At 46.7% G+C, this 14,185-nt stretch overlaps 1 protein-coding gene and 1 pseudogene across 1 annotated transcript; one reads left to right on the forward strand and one right to left on the reverse strand.

Moving 5' to 3' along the window:
• Positions 1–3,785: 3,785 nt before the first annotated feature.
• Positions 3,786–11,095, forward strand: LOC124232064 (intelectin-2-like). The gene is made up of 8 exons (XM_046649039.1): positions 3,786–3,887; positions 4,177–4,240; positions 4,871–4,981; positions 6,595–6,842; positions 7,183–7,341; positions 7,739–7,859; positions 8,712–8,815; positions 10,883–11,095. Exons 2-8 carry the CDS (start codon positions 4,183–4,185, stop codon positions 11,033–11,035), a joined length of 954 nt encoding a protein of 317 aa, XP_046504995.1. The 5' UTR covers positions 3,786–3,887; positions 4,177–4,182; the 3' UTR covers positions 11,036–11,095.
• A 2,180-nt stretch (positions 11,096–13,275) lies between these two features.
• LOC124232063 (voltage-dependent anion-selective channel protein 2-like) lies at positions 13,276–14,181 on the reverse strand (annotated as a pseudogene).
• Positions 14,182–14,185: the final 4 nt, after the last annotated feature.

Genomic DNA, 14,185 nt, shown 5'->3' on the forward strand with positions numbered 1-14,185 from the left:
AATAAGCAAGAAAACAAACAAAACACAAAGAAGAATGTGCAACAAAGACTATGTGGCCACAAAGTCTGTAGTGTTTATTGTCTGGCCCTTTACAGAAAAAGGTTGCTGAGGCCTGCTTGAGATGATCTATCTAACGATGAAATTAGATACATAAGGAAATAATTAGCCTTAAACTATATAAAGAGAAAGGGTTATAAATGGACATTGAATAAATGGAGAGACAAACCAAGTGTTATGTTAGAATAAACAGTTGAAAATGACCATTGTTTCTAAGTTGATTTCTAGGTTTAGCACAATTGCGATAGAAATTCCAGAGTCACCATTGTCCAATTTCATTAATAATCAAAGAAATGCAGATTACAAGTTTGTTTTTTTCTAAATTTCAAATTGACAAAGAAAATGATAAATCATTGTTCCTAGTAGTAGACTCAGCTCATCATTCCAATCCTCCTTTCTGCTTGTTCCTTCTAATGTCAGTAGGAAAACTCAAATTCTCGGCATCTTTAGTAGCTAGGGATGGCCAGGTAACAAATTCTAGTGAGGAGTAGCCTAACTGCTCTTTGTTCACTCCTTCTTCTTTCTCCCTGGAATACAGATGTGATGCCTAGAGAGACAGTAGCCATCTTGTGATCACAAGGCTGAAAATCATATATGAAGGATGATGAAACAGGAACATCAAAGAAGTTAAATACCCTCTTGACATAGTTGAGTCCCACACCAGTCCTGCAATGCTGACCCCTGGAATTTTTGCTTTGCGATAAAAATCTGCTTACCTATTTAAGCTGCTATAAGATTTTCTGTTATTTGCAGCCAAATATAATCTTTGTTGATATACTAGTTTTGGCTAGGGGTTCAAGAAATAGAGTCTTATTCACTACTGGTAGAAAAAAAATTGGCACAAATTACCAGGAGGACAATACAAATAACTTCAAAAGTGTTCATATTATTTTACCCAGATATTTCACTTCTAGGAACTTTATCTCTAGGCAATAATTATAGACATAAATAAAGATACATGTATAAGAAAGTTTAGTGCAGTGTTCCTTATTATAGTGAAAAATAGAAAACAGCTTACCTGTCCAACACTAAGGAGATGGGTAAACAAATTAGTAAAAGTTTATGTAAGTGAATATTTGAAAGTCTTCTTTGCAAAGAATCTTTACTAACAGTAAAATGCTCAACAGTTTCATGAAAGTAAATAAACACCCAAGTGTATGCATTTTTCTTTCTGTCTCTGTATTTATACCTAAATGATTGGAAGTTAATAGGAGCTATCTTTGAATGGCAAGTGAAACGGAAACTTCTCTTTGATTTTTAAAGTCAACCTGAAATAAATATATAGGGAAGAATAGCAAACAACCATTTAAGAGGAGAAAAATATGATGTGGGCATTAGCCTTTCTTGGTATCAAAATACATTCTTAAGCTATGATAATTTTCATGGCGTAGTACTAGTCAAAAGTACATGAATGGACCCTGAGTAAGAATGCCCTTAATGCCTAATGAAAGCGTTAATTAGGACTGAGAACATTTCATAAGCAAACACTGGGAAGAGAAATTTGCGAGCTGAAAAACATCAATTTAGATCTCACCTCACATCATACGTGAAAATTAACTTCAGAGATCTTAAAAAATGAAATTTAAAAATTCCAGAATTTGCAAAGAAATGTCCTAGGTGGACAATAAACAGGTAAATGTGTGATGGAAGCACATTCTTCTTCCAGTCTCCTGGAGCCACGCTCCTCGCCTCTCCCACTAGAATGGCCCAAGTCCTGGTGCTGTGGGAAACCCAGCAGCCTGTCACCTGGTATCACTGAAGAGCCCCCACAGGGCCTGTGTTTCTCCCTGGTGAATCTGCCATTCAGCCAGCTCCTGTTCTTATCTACTCCTTATCATTGCTCTGACTGTGGCTGCATTGTTTTTCTCTGGCCTGCTTCGTCCCAAATAGCACACCACATCTCTTCCTTGTTCCCCAAAGCACTGGTAAAACCCAGAGTGTTGTGTGTATTAAAAATTTTATTGATTAATTGACAGTGGGCACATGGCATAAAAGAATTACAAGGAAGAAAAGACACTTTTAAATTTAGCATTAGATATCGTCATTCCTAGAAATTCCTGGATGAGTGGAGCATTCCAGCTGGTCTTTTAGTACCTTGTGGAATCAATTTCTTTCATTCAACTAATGCAGATTGAGGACCTACTACATGCCAGGCACTTTGTGTAGTCCTGGGGATATGGTGATGACCCACACACAGTCCCTGTCCTCATGGAGAAGGAGAAAGGTATTAAGCAAATACCTATAGAAATACTCAAATAAAAGGATTCAGAAGCTTCCTGAGGAGGAACTCACACAGGTGTTCCAATGATGGTAGCTCAGGCTTCTATGCCAAAGGTCAATCAGAATGTAGCATAGTGCCCTTCAGATGTATCCCCTATCCTCACCTTTTTAGCCTTCTGTCTGGGTCTAAGAGGGGGGATTCTGGAGGAAACCCTGAAAGGGCAGTTTCACTGAGGTCACTGGGGCACTGGGAAACCAGTCCTGCTTTGGCCCCATCATAGGAGAGGACAGGCATTTCCTTTCTTCAGCACAGAGCAGGGTGGGTGTCTCCTGCCCCTTGGACCGCAAGGAGACGAGGTGCTGGAGGCCTGGGAGTGAGAGGAAGCAGTGCCCGAACATCAGCAGCTGGTCCCGGTGAGCAGGCCCAGCACCAGAGGCGGCAGGGCTGGCGAATCTAGGCCCCATGGGGAGCCGGAGCCTTGGCAGTGGACAGTGCTGAAAGGTGCCGGCAGGCTGGGAGTGCGTGCAGAATGGAGAAATCCTCTTTGTTAGCACATGTAAGACACGGCCCAGGGAATAAGGACTTAGAAGAGGAGGGGAAGTTCCCGACAATAGGAGGAGATGAAAGCCAAGAAATTTCAGTGCCATGAATGCCAACGCAGCATGACCCCCCGCTGGTGTACCCTAGGAAAGTACCAGGTACATTAAAAAGAGTCAATGATATGAAGTTGATAATTGTACTGTGGTTATGTATGAGAAAAATCCCTTTTCTTAGAAAACTCGCACTTATCTAGGAGTAAAGGGCCATGATGTATGTAACTTACCCTCAAATCATTCAGGAAAAAAATGTGTGTGTGCACGAGTGTGTGTGTACAGAGAGAGTGCATAGATGATAAAGCAAACGGGGTAAAATATTAACACCAGGTGAACCTAGGTAGAAGGCATATGTGCGTTTTTGTACAATTTTTATTTTTGCAATGTTCTGTAAATTTTAAATTATTCCTAAACAAAAGGTTCATAAAACAATGAAATTACAGTGTGATGCATGTCATAAGTAGTGTAGGACAAAGCAGAGCAGTAGGTCAAGGAGAAAGCCTTCAGCTTTGCCTGGGGGTGGGGGTGTCAGGGGGGGCTTCCCCGAGAGGCTTAAGCAGAGCTGAAGGATGATGTCCTGACAGGGATGCATGTGAGGCGCTGGAGCAGCTCATCGAGGTGGGAGGGGGGAGGCGGGAGGGAAGAAGTGTAGGGTCCTACCTGTCCTGAGTGTCTGATTACCTAATAAACACTGCAGCCGCTCGGATGAAGCAGAGACCCCCTCCTCAGATGGTGAGTGTCACCTGTGTGACCCATGCTCCTCTGGCCAACCACACGCCCCTCTTACTCCCAGAGGCCCAGCCCAGGGACCTTCAAAGGGAAGCACGTCAGAGGGAGGGGCCAGCAGCCTGGGCAGGGCTGGGCAGGGCTTGCAGCGTTTGGCTCTCCCCAAAAGGGCTCAGCACTTCACTTGAGTCAGGACCCTCTGCAGAGGCAGGGAGCTCTGAGTCTGCACCTGGCAGGGAACTCTCAGCTGTGGCATCTGTGAGGAAGGAGGGAGGGAGCTCTCTGTCCCGGTGAGGATTTCTGAGTCAGCGACAAGACCTGTGGGTGTGGGGAGCAAAGATGTGAGCTCAGGTCTGGTCTTGGTCTCAGGGATTGAGAGTTTCCAAGAAAGGAGCCCATGGCCCCTCAAGAACTTCTAGGATTGGGAAGGGATGGAGGCTATTCGGGGAGGTTCCAGAATGCCCAGAAGCCCATCACTTTCCATTTTTGGTTACTTGACTCAGAAACGATGGAGAGCAAGGATGAGAGGAAGGGAAAGGATGGTGCAGCCAGTGACTTGTGCATCTGCTTTCCCCTTAGGGGACAATGGCCAGATTCTGCTTCCTGCTGTTCGTCTCTGTGGCCACCAGAGGGTGGAGTGCAGGTAAGTGACTCAGGCGCAGCAGTTTCTTCAGCTCACCTCTCCTGTGCAGGGGAGTGAGGGGGTAGAGTTGGGCTGGATGCTGACATCCTGGGCCTGAAGGAGAGTCATGGAGATGCACAGAAGCCACATGTGGCAGCTGACTTGAGATGTGGCCTGGGTGCTGATTGCTGGCCTCTCCTGGTGTCTGATCTGAAGTAGTCACAGCGTTAGCTAAGTCATGTCCTGGGGCCTCACCCTGTGCCTGTGTGTGGCTGTGAAGGGGCTCAGGAAGGGGGTGGTAAGGACTGTGTCCCCTCCCGGCTACTCCAGCTCCTGTGGCCTTGGCCTCTGCATCTCCAAAGGAAGCTAGGTGGTCACGCTGTGTCCCGGAACATCCCCCTCTAGTCCCCATCCTCCCAATTCCATTCCTCACAACAGGCATAATGATAGTTTTCAGTTTTAGTTAGTTGAGAAGAAGAATTCAGTGTTAAGCCTGTACGAGATTGTGGTCAGATAGTCTTAGCAGACGGAATCCCGGGTGCTCACAGCATAGTGACGAACTGGCGAAGTGGGCAGGAGCTGGGAGCTGATGCCAGGAAGGATGGTATCAGGCAACAGACTGTTAATGAGAATTATTCTCACATCCTCCAGCAGTGGCCCAGGCTCCTGAGATGTTCCAGGACAGCAAAACCTGTGCCTCCTCCCTATCTTTCCTGCCTAGAAGCTGCAAGGAACTCAAAGAAAATTGCTACAGAGCAGGTGGTGAGTATTAACCAACCCAGTCTTCTCTCCTTGAGGCCACTTTTTAGCTTAACAGAGCCCAGGCACGGAAATCAGGAGGAATGTACCCACCGCTACTGTCTGTTCTGGCTCCAGCTCCCACCCAAGGAGCTTTCCAGTGGGAATTTGGCAGCTTTATGTCCCACCCAGTCACAGCAGGCATGATCTTCTGAGCACAGGGAGAAGGCAGTGTTCCTGGCGACACATGGGGTGGTGGCAAGAGCCATGATGAGTCTAAGAATTTCCTCTAGTTGGGAGCTAATGTTAGCCTGTCAGTTTCATGGGTGCTGGCAGGAAACATGAGACTCCAGAAGCTGAGATGAAAACCTTTGTTATTCACAGCAATAGCAGTAGCCAGAGTATCAGCATTTTCTCGTGCTGGTTCCCTGAGCCCCAGTTCCAACACGGTGACGTGAAGAGGGCCAGGAGACATCTGCACAGGTAGTGGTTTTGTCAAGCAGGCTGACAAGTGGACTGGTAAAGAAACAACAAGCCTTTTTTAGATCAGACAGTTTAGATCAGACTCACATAGACTGCAAAACCAAGATAGCAAAGGTGTCACCTTCTCCCATCCCTTGGCCCACAGGACAGCACAGAAACGAAAGGGGCCGGATGACAAGGTAACATGGGTAGTGAGGGACTCTGATGCAGAGGATCTGACCCAGGCTGCAGCTACGCAGTTTTGTCACCTGTAGCTGCATCCTAAGAGACTGCGGCGGGCAGCAAGGCAAAAAGCCCCACCCCTCATCAGAAGCTGGAGTCAAAGACAAACTGTCTCACGACAGCCTCCCTGCAAGATAGGGAGGTGGGTGAGCACCAACCTTGTAGCAGCCCCCACAAGCCTGCCAGGCTTCCGTGTTTCAGGAGGATGACAGGTGTTCTACCAGGGGTTAGGTCCACTGTGGTTAGGCCTTGTCCATGTGGCACATGTGGAGATGTGCAAAGTGGCTAGGGTGGCACAATGGAGCCTTCTCCTCCAGGGCTGTGTACAGGAGAGGAACTCTGAGCTTCGGGAATCTGAATCTTACACAGTCACATGCCACATAACGATGTTTCGGTCAACAAGGGACGGCACAGATGATGGTGTCCCATAAGATTAGTACCACATAGCCTAGGTGTGTAGTAGGCTATATCATCTAGTTGGCATAGGGACACTATGTGATAGCACGAGGAAATCACCTAACGATGCATTTCTCAGAACATATCCCCATCGTTTAGCGAGGCGTGACTCCATAATGGTCAGTGGCCTTGCCTGCCCTTTGCTCTGGGATGAGATGAACTTGATGTAAACTTGGGATGTGATAGGGTGCTGATTTCTGGCCTCTCCTGGACAGAAGCAGGCACTATCCGGAAAGAGACGCCATCTCTCTGTTCTGAGGCTGTTTGCTCTGCAATCTCTTTGAAAAGATAGTGTGGAACTAAGGCAGGCAGTGCCTCTGCTCACAGATGACCCAGAGAGAATTGTCTTCCCACAAACGAGGATGTGTGGGAGCCTTCAGAATACGCTTCTGATTTCCCTGAATCTTTCTGGTTGTGGGGCCTGAGAATAACCATGTGCTCTCAGACAGGGGGCTCTGGGCTCGTTCCCTCTGCAGATGGTGTGTATCTCCTCCGCACTGAGAATGGTCTCATCTACCAGACCTTCTGTGACATGACCTCTGGAGGTGGCGGCTGGACCCTGGTGGCCAGCGTGCACGAGAACAACATGCTGGGGAAGTGCACAGTGGGCGACCGCTGGTCCAGTCAGCAGGGCAGCAGGGCAGACTACCCAGAGGGGGACGGCAACTGGGCCAATCACAACACCTTTGGGTCTGCAGAGGCGGCCACCAGCGATGACTACAAGGTTGGTGCCACTCACCACCATTTTGTGAAAGTGTGAGGAGCTGAGTGTGGCTCGACCACACCATATAGAAGGGCGGGTTGGAAGATGGGGATGTGGAGACAGGGCTGGAGAAGAAAGACCTACTTCCAGGTCTTGAAGCACAGCTTCCTCCCAGCAAGGCCGTTAGGGACCTGGGTGGTGGGAGGCATCTTCATCTGCTGGAAGTAGGGGTGTCTGAGCACTGCTGGCCACCTGCCCTCCTGGAGCCCAGAGCTCTCAGCTCCACTGAGGGCTGCGTGTGTGTGTTTGGTGCCTGTGGGACATCCTGGCCTGGTCAGGCTCAATGTCTGTTGCTCTCCAGAACCCTGGCTACTATGACATCCAGGCCCAGGACCTGGGCATCTGGCATGTGCCCAACAAGTCCCCCCTGCAGCAGTGGAGGAACAGCTCCCTGCTGAGGTACCGCACCAGGAATGGCTTCTTGGAGACTCTAGGACATAATCTGTTCGGCCTCTACCAGGTAACCAGGGCTGTTGGCTGGGGGGACCTTCCTCTGGTGAACAGAGAGCCAAGTGTTTGGGGTGAGAGGTAAGTCTTCTCTGTGGCCACGTGTCACCGTGAGGTGCCTGTGCTTGGCCACTTCTCCTACTCTGGGTCACTGTGAACTGCTGTGCTGCCTCTTTCAGGACCTCTGAGGCAGGCAAGGGGAGAGGCCTATGGGAGAGGAGCAGAGAGGGAGAGCGGGAGAAGGCCAAGGGGCTTGGGGCTGTCAGAGAGACATAGCTCTGGGGAAAGAGGCGTGACTATGATGGAGACGGATTTCTGAATAATGACACGGGAAGGCATTAAATCCCCTACCTCTCAATATGACGGCATCTCTGCTGTCCTCACACAACCACTCTTTTGGGTCCCTGCAGAAATACCCAGTGAAGTATGGAGCAGGGAAGTGTTGGACTGACAATGGCCCAGCCGTCCCTGTGATCTATGACTTTGGTGATGCTCAGAAAACTGCATCTTATTACTCACCACTTGGTCAGAGTGAGTGTTGGCTTCCTCAGCCTGGTCTTAAATCCCACCGTGCCCTCTTGGGAAAAGTGTACATAAAATAAATAATAATTGCTAGCATTTCCTGAACACTTTACAATGTGCCAAGCTCTTTTCTAGGAACTTGACACAGTTTTGTGTCATTTCATCATCTTGAGAAAGACTATGAAGTTAAAATTACTATTATCTCCATTTTACAGGATATAAACCAAGGCTGCTTAACCACCACCCTGTGTGGCCTGTTAGAACAGTTAAGAAAAGGTGGAGGCTAGTGTTCACAGGAGAGAAAAACTAGCAAAGTGATGAGAAAATTTTATTTTTGTTATGAAGGACAGCTATTAATTATCTTAAAGACATTTTTCAGCATAATAAAGGCACAGAAGTTAAGTCTTTGTTTGGAAAATAAAAGCCATTACTGTTGACGTTTGATATTTTGATGAAGGCAGTTAATGGTAGTTAGGAAAACAAACACACAGTAATTGGATGAGAAGCTTGTCCACAGAAACAGATGGCCACATCTGATCATTGCTTGTCCTCCTGCACCTTTGGAGATCTTCTTGGTGATCCTCTGTGGGGTCTAATTTCTCCTGTAGCAGACAAGTGTCCTCTTGTGAGCCCCAGCCTTTGTCCTCTTGCCCCAGATGGACAGAGGTTCTCTCCTGGATAAGTTCAGGGTCAGATGTCCCACCCACAGGGCACACAGGTGCTGGGCTCCACCACTACAGCTTGGAGGGTTGGGCTGTGACCTGAACTCTTGGCTTAGGGAATCCCTGGGCTGGTCAAAGGGAAGCTATTTCCGGTTCCTCCTTTGAATACTTGGCCCTTTCTCTGCTGCTTCTTTTCCAGAGGAATTTGTTGCAGGATTCATCCAGTTCAGAGTGTTTAATAATGAGAAAGCAGTCAATGCCCTGTGTGCTGGGGTGAGAGTTACTGGCTGCAACACTGAGCACGTGAGTTTGGGGAGATCAAAGCGTGTGCATGTGTCCGTGTGGGGTGTGTTGATGTGTGTCTCCAGGGCTTGCCTTTTTACTCTCTTGATGGTATCCGGTGAACATAATCTATTTCAATGAAGTTTAGTTTATCAAGATTTCCATGTATCGTTAGCACTTTAAAGTTTTGTTTAAGTATGTTCCTATGTTGAGGTCATGATGATATTGTCCAACATTCATATTAACTTCCAGAAGCTTTCTGTTTTTGTTGTTTTCCCAGTCTTAGAGGAGAGAGCACCATAGCTGTGGAGACTGGAGAGTGTCTTTGAGGGACAATTTGTGACTGGGGGAGGAGGAGGGAGTCAGAGCCACAAGAAGAAGGGCATTCACTTAGGGCCCTCTTGCCTCCCCAGCTGACAGTCTGAGAATGTGACCCTGAGATTACTCCATCTTCACATCCCCCTCAGCCATTGGTTTGTCCATTTCAAGATGAGGCAGCTGTGCCCTCATGGAAGGACCCCTAGATTGTGATCCAGAGGATAATGCAGCTGTGGACCCTGGAAGTGCAGTGGGGGGTGCGTCTCTTTTCCTAGACAACCGTTTCCTACACTGGCTTCCCTGGCTTCTTACACTGTGCATTAGTGCATCTTTGCATATAACCTTCAGGCATTGATTCTTTCTTTAAAAATACAAGCATAGACTGGTGGTGAACACGATGCAGTCTATACAGAAACTGATAGATAATAATGTACACCTGAAATTTACAGTGCTATAAGCCAATATGACTTCAATAAAATAATTTAAGTAAATACAAGCAGAGAACTCCTGCAGAGTGCTAGGTGTTAGAGGTGCACAGATGACATAGCCATCTTAAGAAGCTATGAGTGGGACAGAGATGGCGATCTCCCGTGGTATGAACTGTGAGGGTAACGTAAACAAGGGGCTCTCAAACACGATAGAGGAGCTTCTAATTCTGCTAATGGCACAGAGTTGATTCTCTAAAGAAGGTGACATTTGTGATGAATCTCAAAAGATGTATAGAGTTCGACAAGTAGGAAAGGGCAGAATAGTTCATTTTTAACGTGTATGACTACGATGCTCAAAATCATTGGCGTTTGAGAGGGCACGGTGTGCATATTGGGCAGAAGCAGGGGCTGATGAAGAAGATCCCTATAGGAACCAGGACCAGGAGGGACTTCACATTATGTCAAGGATTTAGAGTTTATGTTGCAGGTGACGGGACTCAGAGAACTTTGAACAGAGGAGTGACGTGATCAGCTTTGGTTTTGCTAAGATGATGCATCGCAGTTTGGAGGACAAGGACTGAAGAGCAGGAGAATTAGGGGCCAGGAGACCGTGGGGCAGATGCAAAGGTCCAGATGCGACACACTAAGGTCCTGAGCCAAGGCTTTCTTGATGAGGTTGAATGAGCATGGATAGCTTCCAGGGATACGTAGGGGAAGGAATCATCAGTCCTTAACGAACAGATAAATATGGGGGGGTGTCGAGCGAAGGAGACTAAAAAGACCTTAGGTGTTGGTTTTGGGTGACTGTGTACTACCAATTAAGACAGGTGGCAGGATGAGGAACAGATTCCTCAATCAGGGACAGTAAGAGAGATCATTAGTTTTGTTTTGCTCAAGTGGGGTTTTAGATACCTGTGAGATATCCAGGTGGTGACACCCAGGTGGTAGTTGGATATGAGGGTCTCAAGAATGAAACTATCTGGGCTGGCCTCAGAGATTAGGAGTATACTGATAGTATATGAGTATGCTAATAATGGCTGAAGTCATGGGAGAAGATGAGCCATAACAGGGAGAGTGAGATGTGGACTGAGCTCTGAAGAGCATGTAGGGGATGGGCTGAGGAAGAGAGGCAGGCCAAGGGGCCTGAGAATGCATGTTCAGGAAGGTAGAAAGGAAGTCAGGAAGGAGAGTGATTTCAGAGTCCACAGAGGAGAGGCTTTTGTGGGAGGGAGTGGTCAAAGCCAAGTTGGATGAGGACCAAAGATTCCAGGGGACTTGGCCATTAAGAGCTCAGAGCGTCAGCAGAAAATCCGTCATTGTGTCTCTTCTCCTTGCTTCCCAGCACTGCATCGGTGGAGGAGGATTCTTCCCGGAGGGCAACCCCAGGCAGTGTGGGGATTTCTCCTCCTTTGATTATAATGGATACGGAGCTCACACTGGTTACAGCTGCAGCCGGGAGATAACTGAGGCAGCCGTGCTCTTGTTCTACCGATGAGAGCTCTGTAGTTGGGAGACCGGGAACCCAGATACTCCGAAGTGGAAAAGCTGGAACGCTACCAAGGAGGAGATGAGAATAAATTACATCAATTTGTGGCTCTAGGTTTCTTTGAATTCTTTTTACAAATCACCTGAGACCTTGAGAAATATCTTAAAATAATACCTATTATTCTGGTGAATATGAGTTTGTAATTTCAAGTCTCAGGGATCCCAGAACCCAAGTGCGCCCCTCTCTCTAGGAGCCCCGAGTTAGATTTACGGGCAGGGGAAATGCTTCCTGTTAATTCTCCCTTCCATACTGTTATCAGCTGATCAAATACAGCCCTCAATATAAACATTTTAAAGAAGAAAAGATGACTATTATTTAGCTTCGATAGAAAAAAAGGAAACAGAGGGCACAAGTTCCCAGTTCCTTACTCTCTCCTGCTTCCACAGTCAGGATACTCTCCCCAAAATGATTCTAGTACTTATTCCAATGTGTGTGTGTGTGCGTGCATGTGTGTGTTTCTATGCCACCAAGAAATTCTCCAGCATCAGCTGGGTATCCTAGAACTCAATTCAACTTTGGTACTATCTACTCAGAGATAGCATCAGATTCCACAGATTAAGGACTCAGTCCTACCAAGAGTGCTGCCCCCTCCAATTTAGATGACAGTCACAAGCCCAGATTGTCACCTGTGCTTTTGACCAACTGGCTATAGATTGGAGGTTCCAAGGGCTCTCTCAATAGGTTTGATTAATTTGCTAGAACAGCTCACAGATCTCAGAGGGACATTTTACTTACTAGATTATCAGTTTATTATAAAAGGATATAACTCAGGGAGAGCCAAATGGAAGAGACGCATAGGCAAGGTATGAGGAAAGGGCAAGGAGCTTCCATGCCCTATTCAGAGCACACCACTCTCGCTCATCTCCATGTGTTCATCAACCTGGAAACTCTTCAGATGCCATCCTTTTGGGTTTTTATGGAGCCTTCTTTACATAGGCATGAAGATTAAATCATGGGTGATTGATTCAACCTCCACTCCCTCTCCTCTCCCTGACGGTCAGGGGAGTGGGACTGAAAGTTCCAAGCCTCCAATCATAAGGTGGCTTCTCCTGGCAACCAGCCCCCATTTTTCAGTGTGGTCCAAAAGTCACCTCATTAACGTAACAAAAGACACCTTTGTTGCTCCGGTCGCTTAGGAAATTCCCAGGGTTTGAAGAGCTCTGTGCCAGGAACATAATGAAGACTAGATTTATACTTCTTATAGATCACAATATCGCACTCCCCAAGGGTGGATGTGACTGGCAAGGTCTGGGCTCCCATCTTCAGTTGCTTATCAAAAGGAGAGCCAAGAGTTCCAGAGAAGTCTCACTGTGTCATCTGTGCAAACAGGATGCTGACGACAGCAGTCCTGGCTTGTGAGCAGAGCTCAGATGTCTTATATAGTTTTGCTCAAAATACAAATCTGACTCGAACATTCCCCACTTCCCATCACCATTCTTTTTCTCCTTCACTGCCTGTGGACTAGAGCAACAGTTCTCAAATGGGGCGGGAGGTGGGAGAGATAGGGGTGATCTTGCCTCTCAGTAGGGCTGTCAGATTTAGCAAATAAAAATACAGACATCCACTTGAATTTTAATTTCAGATATAACAATATTTTCAGTATAAGTATGTCCTGTGCAGTATTTTCTCTGGTGCCCTATGCCTAGGGACCATTTGGCAATATCTGGGGACACTGTCATGACTGAGAGGTCGTGTGAAGGACGACAAGAGCCATCTAGTGAGTGGAGGCAGGGATGCTGTGAGACGTCTGACACTGCACAGGACGCCCTCCCCACAGCAAAGAATGATATGATCTGAGGTGTCAGCAGTGCTGCAGCAGAGGAGCCCTGGATTAGAGGATTTTGTTTAAAATCTATAGCATGGAAGTCCTGAGGCCCTGGCCATTGGCAGCTGAAAGCAAAGAAGAAAATTTTCAAAATTGTGTTTAATTAAAAAATAGGCCCAATGTTTGCTGGTTTGTTTTACAGTTTTTATCTATTTCATTATTGGTGGATAGCACATTTAACAGTTAAATACATTTAGATAATGTACAGGTGACTGCCACACTGCAGCATTGGTAACTAGATAAACAATCTAACTAGGAGCCAGTTAAGAAGAAACTGACTCCACATTTAAATACACCTTTTGTTTAGATCACCCTTTGTTTTGATTACTGAAGGGGTCGAGAGGAGTTGGGGGGAGCCTGCTGTTTACTCTGGAAATATATTAAGGACAAACCTTCTGAGACCCATTCCTGAGGGTTCCCACCCAGCTGGGTTAACCTCAAACTCCAGAGAAAGCCCAAGCTTGTGGCCTCCAGCATTAACTCTCACTTCATTGACCAGAACAGACAGTGTGAGCTTCACAACGGGCCTCAGAGTCTGCAGCCTACTCCACCTGAACTAGAGCTGTTGACTTTTGCAGAAATGGAAGCAGTGGGATCCAAAGGATGTTTAGCTGCAATGCCAAAATGAGGACTGTCGGTACCTAACATCCAAGCAAGATTCACTGAAGTGTCAAGATCTTCATGTTTTCTGACAAATGGATTCTCCAAACCCTGTCCCATAATTGACAATAGCATGTAGCTGGAAGTCTCTAGTCCTACACCCCATTGCAGAGTTATTCCTTGTCAGCTTTGATTTGGCACTGTCAAAGATCATCCAACGTCCAGCAAGCCAGCCCTCAGAATCAAAGACAGCTGAACCATGGATGGCAGGTCCAGCAAATCCAAGTCCACATCACAACCAAGGTTTATACATCCTCTCCTGTGAGAAGACTTGAGTTTACCACTTTTCTTTTCCTTGTTTGGTGAGAAGGTAGTATCAAATGTCAGTTTCTACCCTTGACAAATCTGGTCTTCAAGTCTGATTCAATTCTGTTCCTAGAGTGCTTTCAGTGTTTCATTTTTCTGTGAAGGTCAGACCATACACTGTATGAATTTGGTCTCCAAGGTCCAAGTAATGTGACCAGTGTCTGCTTTAGATGGACTAGATGCTGAGAATTCCATGTTACTGCATGATTTTGTTTTCACATCTAGACAACCTAAAACCAATTCCTCTGATGAAAATATCTTTGGCAGATTGGCCAAGGTCAGCATATGATGGAGGAATATCCATTGGC

The sequence above is a fragment of the Equus quagga genome, unplaced genomic scaffold (genome assembly GCF_021613505.1).
Source record: "Equus quagga isolate Etosha38 unplaced genomic scaffold, UCLA_HA_Equagga_1.0 HiC_scaffold_1995_RagTag, whole genome shotgun sequence".
Taxonomy (NCBI): Eukaryota; Metazoa; Chordata; class Mammalia; order Perissodactyla; family Equidae; genus Equus; species Equus quagga.

Coding starts and splice junctions, on each gene's coding strand:
- LOC124232064 (XM_046649039.1), top strand. CDS start 4,183: ATGGCCAGATTCTGCTTCCTGCTGTTCGTCTCTGTGGCCACCAGAGGG. Junction 6,843..7,182: donor CCACCAGCGATGACTACAAG/GTTGGTGCCACT, acceptor GTTGCTCTCCAG/AACCCTGGCTACTATGACAT. Junction 8,816..10,882: donor CTGGCTGCAACACTGAGCAC/GTGAGTTTGGGG, acceptor CTTGCTTCCCAG/CACTGCATCGGTGGAGGAGG.